The following is a 17,500-nucleotide window of genomic DNA, read 5'->3' as shown; positions in this document are numbered from 1 at the left end:
ACACACACACACACTCAAACACACACACATACACACACACTCAAACACACACACTCAAACACACACTCAAACACACACACACATACACACACACACACACACTCAAACACACACACACACACATACACACATACATACACACATACACACACACACTCAAACACACACACACACACACACACACACTCAAACACACACACACACACACACACACACACACACAAACACACACTCAAATACACACACACATACACACACACACACACACTCAAACACAAACACACACACACACCCGAACACACAAACACGCACATGCACTCAAACAAACACATACTGACGCATGCACACACACACATACACAGACACACACCTATGCATACACAAATATGCACATACACTCACGCGCGCATGCACGCACGCACACATACACACACAACACACACACACATACACATTCACCCACAAAAGCTTCTCAGCCACTTCTGTAAAATAATAGATAGATAGATAGATAGATAGATAGATAGATAGATAGATAGATAGATAGATAGATAGATAGATAGATAGATAGATAGATAGATAGATAGATAGATAGATAGATAAAGGAACCATTGGCTTTGCTGGGACACTTGCCCTCTGCAGAGGTCCTTAGCTTATTGACCCACTACACGTGTGGGTTTACAGGCAGAAGCCTGTGGCTGCCATAAGGGTGATGTTCACGGTACAGGGGCACACACACACACGCTCTATAGCGCCCCCTGGGGACACTGGCACACGTTAGCACTGAAGACAATGTTCTGTAGCTCACACAGTCTCAGGGGAGTGTGTGAGTGTAAGTTCAAAGTTCAAAGATTATTTGTCACATACATAGTCATACACAGTATAACTTGCAGTGAAATGCTTTTTTGTAACTGCTCTGTCTGAACCGAGGAGAGATACAGGGAAATGGATGTGGTTTAATGAATAAATAAATATGTCACATTGAATGAAGAGGGGGTGCATACTATGCATATATACAATGTACAATTTCCAGTTTTTACAATTTACACTTTTTACAATTTTACAGTTTTTACAGTTTTTATGATGTTATTGTGAATATCATACCCAGAGTAGTCCCCACAGTTCATCAGTTGTCCTGATTCAGGGACCAAATGGCCTTCGGGGAGTGAAAGCGCTTCCCTATTGTTGGGATGGGTGGGGTCCTTCACAATCCTCTTGGCCTTGGTCTGGCACCGCTTGTAGTAGATGGTCTGCAGGTCAGGAAGTTCCGTGTGAGTGATGCGCTCTGCTGAACGCACCACCCTCTGGAGAGCTTGTCTTGTCCTGCTTGGTGCACTTCCCAACCAGACTGTGATGTTCCCCGTGACGATGCTCTCGATAGTGCAGGTGTAGAAGTTCCGCAGTACCTTGGAGGGCAGTCTGAAGTCTCTTAGGCGCCTGAGGTGGTAAAGACGCTGATGAGCCTTCTTTGCCAGGGAGTTGGTATGGAGGGACCAGGATAGGTCCTGCGAGATGTGAACACCAAGGTACCTGAAACTATCTACTCTCTCCACCGTGGTTCCACTGATCCTCACAGGTTGGTAGTGCCGCTCCTGCTTCTTGCTGCAATCCACGATCAGCTCCTTTGTCTTGCTGACGTTTAGGAGGAGATTATTTTCCTGGTACCAGTTTTCCAGGTGTTTAATCTCCTCCAGGTAGGCTCTCTCATCGTTGTCCGAGATCAGGCCCATGACGACGGTATCGTCAGCAAACCTGACAATGATGGTGGAGCTGGAAGTGGCTGTGCAGTCGTAGGTGTACAGTGAGTAGAGCAGGGGGCTTAGGACACAACCCTGAGGAGCTCCAGTGCTGAGGGTGGGGGTGGATGAGGCGCAGTTGCCCACCCGTACTGATTGTGGTCTGTCTGTTAGGAAGTTGGAGATCCAGTCACCCATGGATGGATGCAGTCCCAGATCCTCTAACTTAGTAGTGAGTAGGGAGGGGATGATGATGCTAAATGCTGAACTGTAGTGGACAAACAGCATTTTAACATGATGGAGACTGGCAGTGAAGAGGTGATGAAGTCTCTGACCAGCTTTTCAAAGCACTTCATCACGACTGATGTGAGCGCAACAGGGTGGTAGTAGTTGAGCCAGGAAGGCCGAGGTTTCTTTGTGACAGGGACGAGGGTGGATTGTTTGAAGCAGGATGGGATGAGAGAGTGAGAGAGTGTGTGTGTGAGAGAGAGTGTGTGCGCATCAGCAGGGCCACTGATGTGATTTGCTTTTGTTTTGTTCTGTTGGCGTGGCGGGGCATGTCCATGGATCAGGAGTGTGATTGATGGGCAGGTCCCAGCTGTGGCTCTTTGGGAGCAGGAAACATCAGACTGGGCTGGAATCTCAGTTACCTGCTACTGCTGTTCAGGGAAGGTTATTCCACCGAGCTGATCTAGGAACAGTCCAGATACGTGTGTGTGTGTGTGTGTGTGTGTGTGTGTGTGTGTGTGTGTGTGTGTGTGTTACTAAAACTTTGTTCAAAAGGACATGACATATTTTCACAAGGACACTATGACAACCTGTGAACGACTGTCCAGTTCTCTGTCTATTAAAATAATGAGAGAAATAAATAAAATTTATCACCTAAATAAAACTTACATATTACACACTGCATTACATTATAATACAGTAACAATAATAACAATCCAGCAATAATCTAATATATGTAATTAATTTATGTAATTCAATTGTCAGCCTATGATTTTTTGGTTAATTTTGCCAGTGATGTCGTAATTTAATGCAATTTAACAATTACAGTCAGATTCTAGTTTTTATTGCTATTGCTGTTAATACTTTAATTAATGCAATTATAGTTTTTATTGCTATTAATAACGTTTTCAAACAAGCCCATTAATTTCATTGGCAAATATGTCACGTCATGTTTTGGTCTGATTTGGTACTTTGTAAAGGTTGAGTGCACCTAGGGCCAAACATTTCTCGTTGGCCTTTCTCTGTGTTTTTCTGTCAAACAGCTAAACAATAATGAGGGAGAGAGAGAGAGAGTTAGAGAGGGGGAGCAAGAGAGAGAGAGAGAGAGAGAGAGGGGGGAGAGAGAGAACATTCTGTTCTAGCATTCTCCCAGTGTTCCTCTATTATTCTCCAAGTGTTCCTCTAACGTTCTCCCAGTGTTCCTCTATTATTCTCCCAGTGTTCCTCTAACGTTCTCCCAGTGTTCCTCTAACATTCTCCCAGTGTTCCTCTAGTGTTTTCCCAATGTTCCTCTAGGATTCCTTCAGTGTTCCTCTAATATTCTCCTAGTTCTCCCAGTGTTCCTCTAACATTCTCCCAGTGTTCCAGTGCCAGTGTTTGTTTAGTGTTTGTTTATTGTTTGGGTTAGTGTTTGTTTGGTTTAGTGTTTGGTTTAGTGATTGGTTAGTATTAGTTTAGTGTTTGGTTTAGTGTTTGTTTAGTGTTTAAGTGTTTGGTTTAGTGTTTGTCTCTCTCTCTTTCTACCTCTTATGGTCTCTCTTTCTTCAGAATGATGTTTCATGTGATCTGGAACGTGGTCATCTATTGCGTTTGTTGTGGTCAGAGAAGTGGGAGGACTTGGCATGCCTGAGTCTGTCTGAGATCCATGAGAGAGAGAGAGAATGAGAGAGAGAGAGAGAGAGAGAGAGGGAGTTAGAGAGAGAGAGAGAGAATGAGAGAGAGAGAGAGGGAGTTAGAGAAAAAGAATGAGAGAGAGGGGGGGGAGTTAGAGAGAGAGAGAGGGGGGAGTTAGAGAGAGAGAGGGAGACAGAGAATGAGAGAGAGAGAGAGGGAGACAGAGAGAATGAGAGAGAGAGAGAGAGAGAGAGAGGGAGTTAGAGAGAGAGAGAGAGAGAGAGAGAGAGAGAGAGTAAGAAAGGGGGGAAGGAGCGGGAGAGAGAGGGAGAGAGAGAGGCAGGGAGTGATAGAGGGAGTGAGAGAGAGTGAGATAAAGAGTGAGACAGGCAGTGAGTACCTCACCCTCAGGTTGCCCCAACCCTGGACAAGGTGATGGCCTGCCAGCCCTGTCTGGCTGATCTGGCTGTGTTCCACACTTAGAAATCTGTGATCTATTGCTTTCCCCTGCTTGCACATGCCTTCCGTGTGGGACATGCATGTTTGATGTGAAGGAGACACTTTTTTGCATGCCGGCGATATCAGAGGACGTACTGATGCTAATGTATGTGTTCAGGCCAGACGTTGGTGCTCTGCATGGCGCTCAGTCTGTGATTGACGTGTAAAGGACGGGGGGGTGGCTCTGCTGTTTTATCTCTTGTTTATTGAGGCCCTGAAATGGAGGGAGATTTTTACTCAGCGCATTTTAAACATCAAAGAGAAACATCAGCTGCAGGCAAGCGACGTTGAGGCTGTAGGGCTGTGATGGTTAAGAGGAGACCTGGTCACCATCGCCTGGGCATCACCTGGTGGGCTTCACCTGGGGCATCACCTGGGGCATCACCTGGTCACCATCACCTGGGCTTCACCTGGTGGGCTTCACCTGGGCTTCACCTGGGCTTCACCTGGGGCATCACCTGGGGCATCACCTGGGTCTGAGGTCTGTCTCTGGGCATCACATATTCAGCGTAAGAAACCCCCTTAGTTGAGGAGATGCTGAAGTAGGTGTCGTTAATAGAAGCACATGGCAGATCCCCTCTCTTACTCTTACTGTGTGCAGTACGCAGTGTGCGTGTGTGTACATTTATCAGCAGTAAATTACATGTTGATTTGTGTGGGTGTATGTGTTCCTCAAAGCTGAAGCTATTTTCATACTAATTAAGAGTCGTGAGAGAACTTACTGCAAATGAAATTCCTAAAGTTGATTATCAGCAAAGAGGTAAAACAGTTGTTCATCTGTTAAACTGCGAACACAGACTCACTGTGCTTGTTTGTGATGCTTTTAGCTTCAAACATTTGTGTGTGTGTGTGTGTGTGTCTGTGTGTGTGTGTGTGTGTGCATTTGCATGACTGATAACAGCATGTTGAATGTCACATATATCCAATGATACTTGGTGTGAGTGGTGGGGAGGATTTTAAACCTTAAACAAGTACAGTGCAGTGAACTGCATTGTTCTACCTCCTGGTACTGAACAGAGTAACAATCTATCTCCTGGTACTGAACAGAGTAATGTTCTGCCTCCTGGTAATGAACATAGTAACGTTCTACCTCCTGGTACTGAACAGAGTAACGCTCTACCTCCTGGTACTGAACAGACTAACATTCTACCTCCTGGTACTGAACATAGTAACGTTCTACATCCTGGTACTGAACAGAGTAATGTTCTACATCCTGGTACTGAACAGAGTAACATTCTGTGATACTGTGTCTAAAGAGACATTATATGATTTGCTCATTAAGTCTCAGTTAAAGAGTACTAACTTATTAACCGCTGAAGTGGATCAGATGTTAAATGCACATTGAACAGGTCAAGAAAGGAACACATGAGCAGCTGAGTGTTACACTCCCCTCCGTAACTTGCCCATCCGTGTGATGAACTCTCCATGTGGCTCTTCACATGTGGCCACGCCCCCTTCGTTAGCATCAGACTTTGTTGGTGTTCCCCATTACATTACTGGTTAATGTGTGTTTAAATGTCCCATTTTCTCACTTCGTCATGGTCTGGCGTTGCGATACCTTTCGAGGTTCTGTTGATATTGTTTATGTTTGCTGTGTTTATTTATGTTCGTATGTTCTTTCTTGTTTAGGTAAATGCCGTTACTTTTCCTATTGTCTATGTTTTACTTTCGTTTTCAATGTCTTTTTTGTTTACAATGACCCTGTCTCGCGCTCACATCCTGCTTCGCCCTCCTCACACTCCATGTCTTTAGCAGTGCCTGGATTCCTGTATCAGGCATGGGAATGGAAGATAACACTTGCTGTTGGGACTGGAATTCCATGACTTCACTTCTCAGACCATTCCAGTAGATGCAGATATATTGCTTTCTTTCTCCATAATCAGTGATGTCAGTGTACTGAATGTCAGAGTACTGAATGTGACATCCTCACTGGTGGTTCATTTATTTCCTTTGCCTGTAACAAACTTCTGAATGTGTTTGAAGTGTAACTGTGTTGGAGTCTAACTGCTGCTACGAGGCATATCTAAAAAAATCCACCTATCACAGCACAGCATGTTGTGTATGGCCGTCACCACTGCCGTCTGTGATGAGTACAAGTATGTGCATGGATAACTGAAAAGACTTGTGATCTTGTAGTGACATGAGACATGTAAGACCCCTGTCATCTCTCTGCAGACTTGAGGCAGAAGTCTTGAAGGACATTCACAAAACAGCATTAACATGCAGTCTCCTTGGTAGACCCTGGCAGGTGAGCAGGTTAGCTGCAGAAGCTGCGTTAGCCCTGTGTTTACCTCACATTCTTTGGTATATCTTTAATTATGTCTTTTTTTTAATCAAGTTTTCATTCTTGTCATGACTAAATTCTGTCTGAAGTTTTTCTCCGAGGCTTCTGGGTACGTTTAGCAGGGACAGTGATAGGCATTACTGGGGTCTGTTGGAGGCCATCACCACTGGGACAATCTTGGTGTTAACCGTCCACGTCCTCCCTGTTTCCTCTTTCAGTTCCTGGTATTTTTCCAACTTTCTCATATTCCTGGCTTTCAATGTTTCTGTCACTTGGGACTGCCTCATCCATCACCGCTGCTGCTCTCTGCATCTGTTATGTCCAGTTTGTTTGTCTTGTTTATCTGTGTTGGATTGTTATTTTTCTCCTCTCTCTGTGGTTCCTCCCATTTGGACTTGGGGGTGTCCAGCTCATATGTCTTGCGTATGTTCTTGTATATGACCCCTGACACGTGGTTGTGTCTACATCTTGGATCTTCTCTGGTGTGATACATCCCTGCTTCAAGTGACATGGTGCTGAGTGCTTGATCTTGTGATGCCGTGATTAGTGACTGTGTGCTGTCCTTCAGTCCTGCCTTTCCCAGCTGTTGGTAGGATTGTCTTATGTAAAACACCCCTGTTATCTGTCAGTGGTACATTCCATAGAGGGCCTTATCCTGCCATGGCACCTGCTCTGTTTCTATGGTAACCACCTCCCCCATCTGACTGAAGCACACTCTCATCAGCTCAGCCTTGGGGACCATTGCTTGCTTTGTGGATGTATCATGTCTCAATCAGTGGCTTTTACACCTTGTAGACCCCCCACCCTTCTGGCTAGTGTACCGTCTTTATGTACTGGATCTTGAGTGAAGTGCACTGTGAGGTGTTCTCTGGTCTTCAGAACTTCCACTGCTTCTCTTGGCCAGGTTACTGTGCCTGCTGGGTCTCTTATGATGTTCATGGCTTTGATCTTATTGGTCCCATTCAACTGACTCTTGAGGACCTGGCCTACCCTGTGGAGGTGTTTAAGTACCTGGCCTACCCTAAGAAGGTGTTTGAGGACCTGGCCTACCCTGTGGAGGTGTTTAAGGTTCTGGCCTACCCTTTGGAGGTGTTTTAAGGACTTGGTCTACCCTGTGGATGTGTTTAAGGACTTGGCCTACCCTGTGGATGTGTTTAAGGACCTGGCCTACCCTGTGGAGGTGTTTAAGGTTCTGGCCTACCTGTGGAGGTGTTTAAGGTTCTGGCCTACCTTTTGGAGGTGTTTTAAGGACCTGGTCTACCCTGTGGAGGTGTGTGAGGACCTGGTCTACCCTGTGGAGGTGTTTAAGGTTCTAGCTTACCTGTGGAGGTGTTTAAGGGTCTGGCCTACCTGTGGAGGTGTGTGAGGGCCTGGTCTACCCTGTGGAGGTGTGTGGGGACCTGGTCTAACCTGTGGAGGTGCTTGGATGTTGATGTCCTTCTCGATTGTGTCTCATGTTCGCATGTGACTAGAGAATCCTCAGGTATTTGTAGCTGTCCTCCACACAGCCTTGTGGAAGGTTAGTTCCCATCCTGATCACGTTCCCTCTTTTTCCTATCAACTGACTACACTTCCACAGGCCAAATGACATTCCTGCATCCCTAAAGGTAGTTCTGCTCCTGTATCTGTACTGTACTCACTCCTAGTGATGGTCTGGCTGAGAGGATCCAGGCCTGCGCAGAACAACAGTGGGGTCAGTGCATCTCTTCAGTGTGCTCCACACTATATGATCATCTAGAAAGCTGTCCAGTCTTCTGGATTTGACTTTATACAGGGCTGTAGGCATTCAAGCATCAAGGTGTGTGTGTGTGTGTGTGTGTGTGTGTGTGTGTGATTGAGTCATTTCTTGTAGTCTGCAGGTAGCACTCAGGTTGGTCTGTTTAGTTTTGTAATCCTGATTGACAGGTCTGTCTGCCAGTAGGTGTCACTTTGAGTTGTTTCCAGTCCCCGTCCCTGACAGGAGGTCCAGTGCTGTGGACAGGCCTGTTACTGCTCTGTAGTTGGATCCTGTTTGGTCCTTGTGGGGTCCTTCGTGACCAGAATTGTCCTGCCGTCTGTCAGCCCGCCTGGATGGGAGGTGGTATCAGCTCTTGGTTCATTTGTTACTCAGCCATGCAGAGCTGGTATTTTCCTTAGCCAGTAGACTTGGCTCATGGCAGGCCCAGGAGATGCCCCGTTCTTCGTGTTTGTGACCCGCTCTTCTGTGGGACATCTGCTGTTGTAATGCTGACTGCTTCCTGCTCTGGGAGATTCTGAAGCTTGGAGCTTTTTGGATTTGAGAAGCGCTGAGCACTGGTGTTATGTGAGGATTAATTTCCTCACACACTCTTCTACTGCTGTTCTGTATCCTCTCTGGATGGATCCATACTCACAGTTATGTTGAAATACGCTTTGGGTGGTTCACTAGTGAAGAAGGTATTTGCTCTTTTGGCTGCTTGTGTGTGTCTTGATGCCTGTGCTGTTGACCTTTAGCCTTTGTTTGGGAGACTCCAGAGGTTCATGTTTGAGCTGTTATAGTTGTATATGTAATTGTATCTTCTATATCCAGACCCCATCTTTGTTCTTCATGCCCTTCTAGAGCTCTGTCAATGTGCTGATTGCCATCTGAGTCTTTATCTGGGTTTCCATCCTGTGTTTCCATGGGGAACTGTGGGAGTGGCCTGTGGTTGGTATTTTGTAGACTAGCGTCTCCACCCAGTTCCTAAGTAACCATACCCATTTAACAATAATGAGGACAGACCTGTAGCTTTACCTTCTCTTGTGATGGATTGCTTAGAGAAATATATTTTGTCTACACCAAATGCAGAAGTAAATTCTCCATTAGCCTCATTCTAGTTTGCTAACGGGGCGGATGCTATCAACACCAGTACACACTCCATTCTGAAGCATCTCAAAGACCCTGAGGCTCATTCACACTTGTTTCCTGTTTCTTTTAGTTCAGCGTTAAACACTCCTCAACACTCGCCTCTTTACTGTTGAAGAACCTGAAGTAGATAACTGTTCATCCTTTTAACATTTTTTGCCCTGTCAGGTTGTAATCAGTACGTATTCTGTAATTCTCTCTCTATTCCAGTGAATGTCATTATTACATTCTCTCATCACACTGCTATATTTATATCTTATTGTATAAAAATCTATATCAAATTATCAGGATTATGCAAAAAATTTTAAGTGAAGTGTTGATAATTGCCTCAAATTAAATAAAAAACTAAAACTAAAAGGTGGAGTTTGATCCAAATTCAGCAGGCAAATATAGTTAATCACAACAACGTCCCTGTTAACTAGGTACGTCCACGTTAACCAGGTACGTCCCCGTTAACCTGGTATGTCCACATTAACCAGGTATGTCCCCATTAACCGGGTACGTCCCTGTTAATTAGGTATGTCCACATTAAACAGGTATGTCCCCGTTCACCAGGTACGTCCCCGTTAACCCGGTACGTCCCCGTTAACCTGGTATGTCCACATTAACCAGGTATGTCCCCATTAACCGGGTACGTCCCTGTTAATTAGGTATGTCCACATTAAACAGGTATGTCCCCGTTCACCAGGTACGTCCCCGTTAACCAGGTATGTCCCCGTTCACCAGGTACGTCCCCGTTAACCAGGTATGTCCCCGTAACCAGGTACGTTCCTGTTAACTGGGTACATCCACATTAACCAGGTATGTTTCCATTAAGCAGGTACATCCCCGTTAACCAGGTACATCCACATTAACCAGGTATGTCCCCGATAACCGGGTATGTTCCCATTAACCGGGTACATCCACATTAACCAGGTACGTCCCCATTAACCAGGTACGTCCCCGTTAACCAGGTACGTCCCAATTAACCAGGTCTTGGCTCCAGCTACAGTGTCTTGGTGTCCATATTGATAATGCATGCATGGGGAAAGTTCATGTTGGTTGTCTATGCTGTAAAGGCTATATTTTTAAAGAAATCTTAGTGTGTGTAAAATTAGTGAGAAGCTTGTCTCTGTGCTACCAAGCAGTTTTAGGGTTGAATTATTGCTGTATTACAGCACGGTTCAGGAGTCTTACTGTTCAGCTAAAGTCTCAGATTACTGCTGTGGAAACTGTGATGAAAGTCATCTGTGAAGGTGCTGTACTTCTGAGGAAGGCTTGTTCATGTCCTGCACTGCGGGAGCCAGCTGCCTGTTTCTCAGTGCAAATTAAATCATTGAATAAATATTTATTGTGCTTGCTTCAGTAAGGTGTTGAATAGCAGTCTAGGGAACTGTGCAGTTCCTTTAGACTGTGGAATTATACTGAGATGTGTAACAACTATCAGGCTGTATTGTAATTGTGGGATTTATTTATTAAAATTCATAAGACTGGCTGGTTACAAAACTATATGCTCATGGTTACGAGACTGTGTGCTAACCGCAGGCTGGTTACAAGACTGCTGATTGTCTGTCCCGTCTGCACAAATATCAATTCTATAAGTGTTATCATAGTGTGTAATAATTGTTCAGTAGTAGAATATTTGCATGACTGTGATGACAGAACTGTGCAGTTATTATGGATGTTGTGCACTAAATGTGCAGACTACATTTTTTACATGAAATATTGCCATTTTAACTCAAGTGGTGACACTAGTATATGCTGCATGTTTGTGAATGTGTGATATATCATTTATTATTTATATGTAATTCTTAAATTGTTTCCTATTTCACTTCGCAGTATGATCTGGAGTAAGACATCAGAATGCAGACATGGTGTTTGTTCAAGTCCAGTGAGTGTTCTGTAAAGACTAGTTCTTTGTGAAGTGTTGTGTTTGTATTGTGAAGTCCACAAACGCTGGCGTACAGCAGACAGGAAGAGCCGCTGAGAGAAGTCAGCAGGAGATCGCTGGCTTGGGTTAGTACCCCCTCATATAGGGCCTCTGAGCTGTGAAAGCAGTCTGCTGTGATGGGTGGAGCTTATCTTGAAAGCAGTGTGCTTTGATGGGCGGGGCTTATTTTGAAGCTCTGTGCTTTGATGGGCAGGGCTTTGCTGTCTGAGAGGTTTGTAGCATTTTCAACAGCATGTCTCTACTCACACATCACAGAGCCCCCATGTAAAACATTTAAGAATATTCTACAACTTTAACGGTACCTTCAGTCTCTGTTTTACACTACGTCATAACACTATAATTGGATATAATTATGTGGTTTGATCATTTAACATACATTAGAGGTAATTGGTTTGTTGATGGTTTCAAAACACTGGTTTCTAAATGTTTCCTATAATTTTCGGATCAGAACTTGAATCTGTGATTGTGTTTATTACTGACCTGCTCCTGAGAGGTTCTGAAGCTTGCCCATAGCCTCCTCACTGTCTCCCTGTGAGCATGCCGCGTTACAGATGGTGCTCACTGTCTGACTGATTCGTTTTCTCTCTTTTGTGCTTGTAAAGGCAGTAATTGCTACTGCTCACGTTTGTGAGAGGACACGCCATCGTTGGGATGAGGCTTTGGAGTTTTGGAAAGACAAAGGGACTTTTGGTGTTTGACCTCTTGCTGTCTTTTACTTCCGTTCTGTGATCTTCATGAGGCTCCTGGCTGAAGTGTTGGTTTGGCAGGAACATGGTATCCTCTCCTCTTCAACACTAATCAGACCCTCCCACAGCTCGATTTGAATATCACATGATGGTCCACGGTAATTAGCACCAAATACTCAACATTTAGATACATAAAAGTGCTTTACATAAGTCATTATTTCTGCCTCTCATGTCCCTGTAGATCAGATAAGCTGTTTGCTGTGTTTTTTAAAGTGTTGGTTTTATATTTTAGATGTTGCTTTTGCCACTGGGCCACTGAAGTAATTAAGATTTGGCATCGTCTGTTTCTATTCAACATCACTTTGTCTTAATCTTGTCTTACTGGTGAATAAAAAAGTCCCAGTCATTCATTAGAATCTGTTTGTCTGCCTCTGGCTGTGACCTGTAACTTTGATGTTGGCCTGTCCTACGAGTGCCCTGCGAGGTTCCTGATGTTCTCACTAAAATACCAACAGGACTGACATACAGGCACATGGCATGTTTCCATGGTAACCAGATTTGTTTGGACAGTAACCAGATTCGTGATCCCATGACATCACGAATGTGTAATGAGTCAGCCCTGTGCAGTGAGACAGCTTTGTGCAGTGAGTCAGCCCTGTGCAGTGAGTACAGTGAGACAGCCCTGTGCAGTGAGACAGCACTCTGCCCAAATGGAGCCATTATGTCAGTAGTTTAACATTAAGTGATATATTTTTTAAATCATCAAGGTGCCAAAGTGAATATTAAAATCATGAGTGTAGAAAGTGATTCACCTTTAGTCTTACTCATATTTAACACTACCGAGGAAGAGACAATGTGTGAGCACTCCGAGACTTCAGTAAACCTGTGTCCTGTACTTTTGTTGTGAGGGTCAGTCATAGACCGCTGTGGCCCTGACATCATACAGCGTGTCTGGAGGGTTCATTTGGTATGGAGGCTTGTTTCTTTGCTGTTTTGTGTTTTCTGACTGTGAAGGAGAGTGAAGCGTCTGTTGGACTTTCTGGAATGTATTCTGTTTAGGTCCTGTGAAAGGCGTGATATCCTGTGATATTGCTATCACGTCTCCCCGTGCAGGAAGCATGATTGCATATTTACAATCACCTCATAACCCACAGGGGGATGGTACTTCTTAAGACTGCCTGCTTTTTAAAATCATATCAGCTTCTTTTTTTATGTTTTGTGTTTAGTGCTAAGGCAACTGTGTGTGTGTGTGTGTGTGTGTGTGTGTGTGTGTGTGTGTAATTCTGATGGCTAAACAAGTCTAATCTTTGCTGCTTGGATGGTGGCCACTGTGGGTCTGACGTCACTGTGGGTCAAAGGTTACTGTGGGTCCGTGGTCACATGGTGCTTTGTGAAACGACTGAGAACCCAGTCAGAGGTTTTGGAGAGTTTGTATGGCAGTAACTTTACACGGTCACTAGTCCACAGTCAGATGCTGACACACATTAAACTGCTCAAGAGTGATGGACAGCACACACTCACCCCACGCCCTGCACACATTCACCCCACGCCCAGCACACACTCACCCCACGCCCTGCACACACTCACCGACGCCCACCCCACACTCACCTCACGCCCTGCACAGACTCACCCCATGCCCAGCACACTCACCCCATGCCCTGCACACACTCACTCCACGCCCTGCACACACTCACCCCACGCCCTGCACACACTCACCCCACGCCATGCACACACTCACTCCACGCCCTGCACACACTCACTCCACGCCCTGCACACACTCACCCCACGCCCTGCACACACTCACCCCACGCCCTGCACACACTCACTGACGCCCACCCCACACTCACCTCACGCCCTGCACACACTCACCCCATGCCCAGCACACTCACTCCACGCCCTGCACACACTCACCCCACGCCCTGCACACACTCACCCCACGCCATGCACACACTCACTCCACGCCCTGCACACACTCACCCCACGCCCAGCACACACTCACCCCACGCCCTGCACACATTCACCCCACGCCCAGCACACACTCACCCCACGCCCTGCACACACTCACCGACGCCCACCCCACACTCACCCCACGCCATGCACACACTCACTCCACGCCCTGCACACATTCACCCCACGCCCAGCACACACTCACCCCACGCCCTGCACACACTCACCCCACGCCCTGCACACACTCACCCCATGCCCTGCACACACTCACCCCACGCCCTGCACACACTCACCCCACGCCCTGCACACACTCACCCCACGCCGTGCACACACTCACCCGACGCCCACCCCACACTCACCCCACGCCATGCACACACTCACTCCACGCCCTGCACACATTCACCCCACGCCCAGCACACACTCACCCCACGCCCTGCACACACTCACCCCACGCCCAGCACACACTCACCCCACGCCCAGCACACACTCACCCCACGCCCTGCACACACTCACCCCACGCCCAGCACACACTCACCCCACGCCCTGCACACACTCACCCCACGCCCTGCACACACTCACCCCACGCCCACCCCACACTCACCCCACGCCCAGCACACACTCACCCCACGCCCTGCACACACTCACCCCACGCCCTGCACACACTCACCCCACGCCCAGCACACACTCACCCCACGCCCAGCACACACTCACCCCACGCCCTGCACACACTCACCCCACGCCCTGGTGCCCGGGGTAATGAGGAACCTACCAGCTTTTCTGTCTGTTCAGGTGCCTGATTGGATTATAACTGCAACCGTGATGCAATGCTAATTGCATTGGCTCTCTCTCTCTCTTGTTCTCTCTCTCTCTCTCTCTTGTTGCCCCCCTCTCTCTCTCTCTTCTTGCCCCTCTCTCTCTCTCTTTTGTTGCCCCCCCTCTCTTGTTGCCCCCCTCTCTCTCTCTTTTGTTGCCCCCTCTCTTGTTGCCCCTCTCTCTCTCTTGTTGCCCCTCTCTCTCTCTTGTTGCCCCTCTCTCTCTCTCTTTTGTTGCCCCCCTCTCTTGTTGCCCCTCTCTCTCTCTCTCTCTCTCTTGTTGCCCCTCTCTCTCTCTCTTGTTGCCCCTCTCTCTCTCTTGTTGCCCCTCTCTCTCTCTCTTTTGTTGCCCCCCCTCTCTTGTTGCCCCCCTCTCTCTCTCTTTTGTTGCCCCCCTCTCTTGTTGCCCCTCTCTCTCTCTCTTGTTGCCCCTCTCTCTCTCTTGTTGCCCCTCTCTCTCTCTCTTTTGTTGCCCCCCCCTCTTGTTGCCCCTCTCTCTCTCTCTCTCTCTCTTGTTGCCCCTCTCTCTCTTTCTTGTTGCCCCTCTCTCTCTCTCTCTCTCGTTGCCCCTCTCTCTCTCTCTTTTGTTGCCCCCTCTCTTGTTGCCCCTCTCTCTCTCTCTCTCTCTCTCTCGTTGCCCCGCTCTCTCTCTCTCTCTTGTTGCCCCTCTCTCTCTCTCTCGTTGCCCCTCTCTCTCTCTCGTTGCCCCTCTCTCTCTCTCTTTTGTTGCCCCTCTCTCTTGTTGCCCCTCTCTCTCTCTCGTTGCCCCGCTCTCTCTCTCTTGTTGCCCCTCTCTCTCTCTTGTTGCCCCTCTCTCTCTCTCTCTCTCTTGCTGCCCCTCTCTCTCTCTCTCTCTCTCTTGTTGCCCCCTCTCTCTCTCGTTGCCCCTCTCTCTCTCTTGTTGCCCCTCTCTCTCTTTCTTGTTGCCCCTCTCTCTCTCTCGTTGCCCCGCTCTCTCTCTCTTGTTGCCCCTCTCTCTCTCTCGTTGCCCCTCTCACTCTCTCTCGTTGCCCCTCTCTCTCTTTTGTTGCCTCTCTCTCTCTCTTTTGTTGCCCCCTCTCTTGTTGCCCCTCTCTCTCTCTCTCTTGTTGCCCCTCTCTCTTTCTTGTTGCCCCTCTCTCTCTCGTTGCCCCGCTCTCTCTTTCTCGTTGCCCCTCTCTCTCTCTCTCTCGTTGCCCCTCTCTCTCTCTTTTGTTGCCCCTCTCTCTTGTTGCCCCTCTCTCTCTCTCTTGTTGCCCCTCTCTCTCTCTCTCTCTCTTTCTTGTTGCCCCTCTCTCTCTCTCTCTCTCGTTGCCCCTCTCTCTCTCTCTTGTTGCCCCTCTCTCTCTCTCTCGTTGCCCCTCTCTCTCTCTCGTTGCCCCTCTCTCTCTCTCTCGTTGCCCCTCTCTCTCTCTCTCTCTCGTTGCCCCTCTCTCTCTCTCGTTGCCCCTCTCTCTCTCTCTTGTTGCCCCTCTCTCTCTCGTTGCCCCTCTCTCTCTCTCTGCAGGGCCCGTGGCAGTCATCAGTGGAGAGGAGGACTCGGCCAGTCCCCTCCACCACGTTAATCATGGCATCATATCGCCCTGCACCCTGGACGCCGCCCCCGATGCTGTGGTGATCGGAATGACGCGCATTCCTGTGATCGAGAACCCACAGTACTTCCGACATGGACACAACTGCAGCAAGCCCGCCACCTGTGAGTACCACACACACACACACATGCTACTGCCCTCCACCTGGGGTACCTGGGGTAACACTCTGGAGGTCCCCTCCACTCACCACTGCTGCCTGTGCTAGCCTCTCTGGTGCCCCCTGGAGGTCATCCAAAGGGAACTCAATCAATTGCTTTTTGCAGTGCTGTGAAGTTTTTAAAAAGCCTGTGAAAGTCAATGTCGGCACTGAATGGCAGGAGCGCTCGTCCACTGGAGCGATTTGTGGCCCTCTGTCCTTGTCAGGATGTTCTTTTATAGTGAAGTTAAAGGAGTGTGTGAACTCAGCACTGTGGAAGACGCGTCTAGTTTAACGCCACCTACAACACACACACTGGTGTGAACAGTCCAAAGAGAACAAAGCAAAGAGAGTTATACATACAGGCATCACACACACACACACACACACACACTCACACACACACACACACTCACACACACACACACACACACACACACAGACACACACTCACACACACACACTCACACACACACACACACACACACACTCACACACACACACTCACACACACACACACACACACACACACACTCACACACACACACTCACACACTCACACACACACACACACACACACACACACACACACACACTCACACACACACACACTCTCACACACACACACACACACACACACACTCACACACACACACACACACACACTCACACACACACACACACACACACACACACACACACACACACACACACACACTTTCTGTTGGGGGAAAAACGTTTTCCTTGTCTTTCGTTTTTCTTGAATAACTAGTAAAGTTTTTCCAACTTGAGCTCAAGCTGGGATGAGTTACCTTTGTCCATTATCTTTTCCATTTTTCCCAAAGCTTTAATCTCCTCCCCTCCCCTCTCCTCTCCCCTCCCCCTCCTCTCCCCTCCCCTCTCATCCCCCCTGCCCCTCTTCCTCTCCTCTCCCCTTTCCTCTCCTCTCCCCTCCCCTCTCCTCTCCCCTCCCCTCTCCTCTGTGGTGTGTGTATACATGGCTGTCACTCCACCTCCACTTTGGTTAAATCAAATGGAAGTGTCCCATAATCAGTCCCACTCAGCTGTCCCGTGACAGTCCCGCTTGGCTGTCCCATAATCAGTCCCACTCAGCTGTCTTGTGACGGTCCCGCTAGGCTGTCCCATAATCAGTCACACTCGGCTGTCCCGTGACGGTCCCACTCGGCTGTCCCATGAT

The 17,500-nt window shown here is 47.7% G+C and overlaps 1 protein-coding gene across 5 annotated transcripts in view; it reads left to right on the top strand.

Annotated features, from left to right (window-relative positions):
* The window catches only part of ntrk3a (neurotrophic tyrosine kinase, receptor, type 3a), a 182,124-nt gene that overhangs the window by 127,243 nt on the left and 37,381 nt on the right, over window positions 1–17,500 (top strand). For all 5 annotated transcript variants that reach the window (XM_081699173.1, XM_081699171.1, XM_081699172.1 and 2 more), the window contains exon 12: window positions 16,082–16,270. In XM_081699173.1, the coding sequence (XP_081555299.1) occupies window positions 16,082–16,270 (189 nt within the window). The remainder of the gene's footprint in view (window positions 1–16,081; window positions 16,271–17,500) is intronic.

The sequence above is a fragment of the Electrophorus electricus genome, chromosome 16 (assembly GCF_041902795.1).
Source record: "Electrophorus electricus isolate QZ-2024a chromosome 16, ASM4190279v1, whole genome shotgun sequence".
Taxonomy (NCBI): Eukaryota; Metazoa; Chordata; class Actinopteri; order Gymnotiformes; family Gymnotidae; genus Electrophorus; species Electrophorus electricus.
This window is presented reverse-complemented; position numbering and strand designations above follow the sequence as displayed.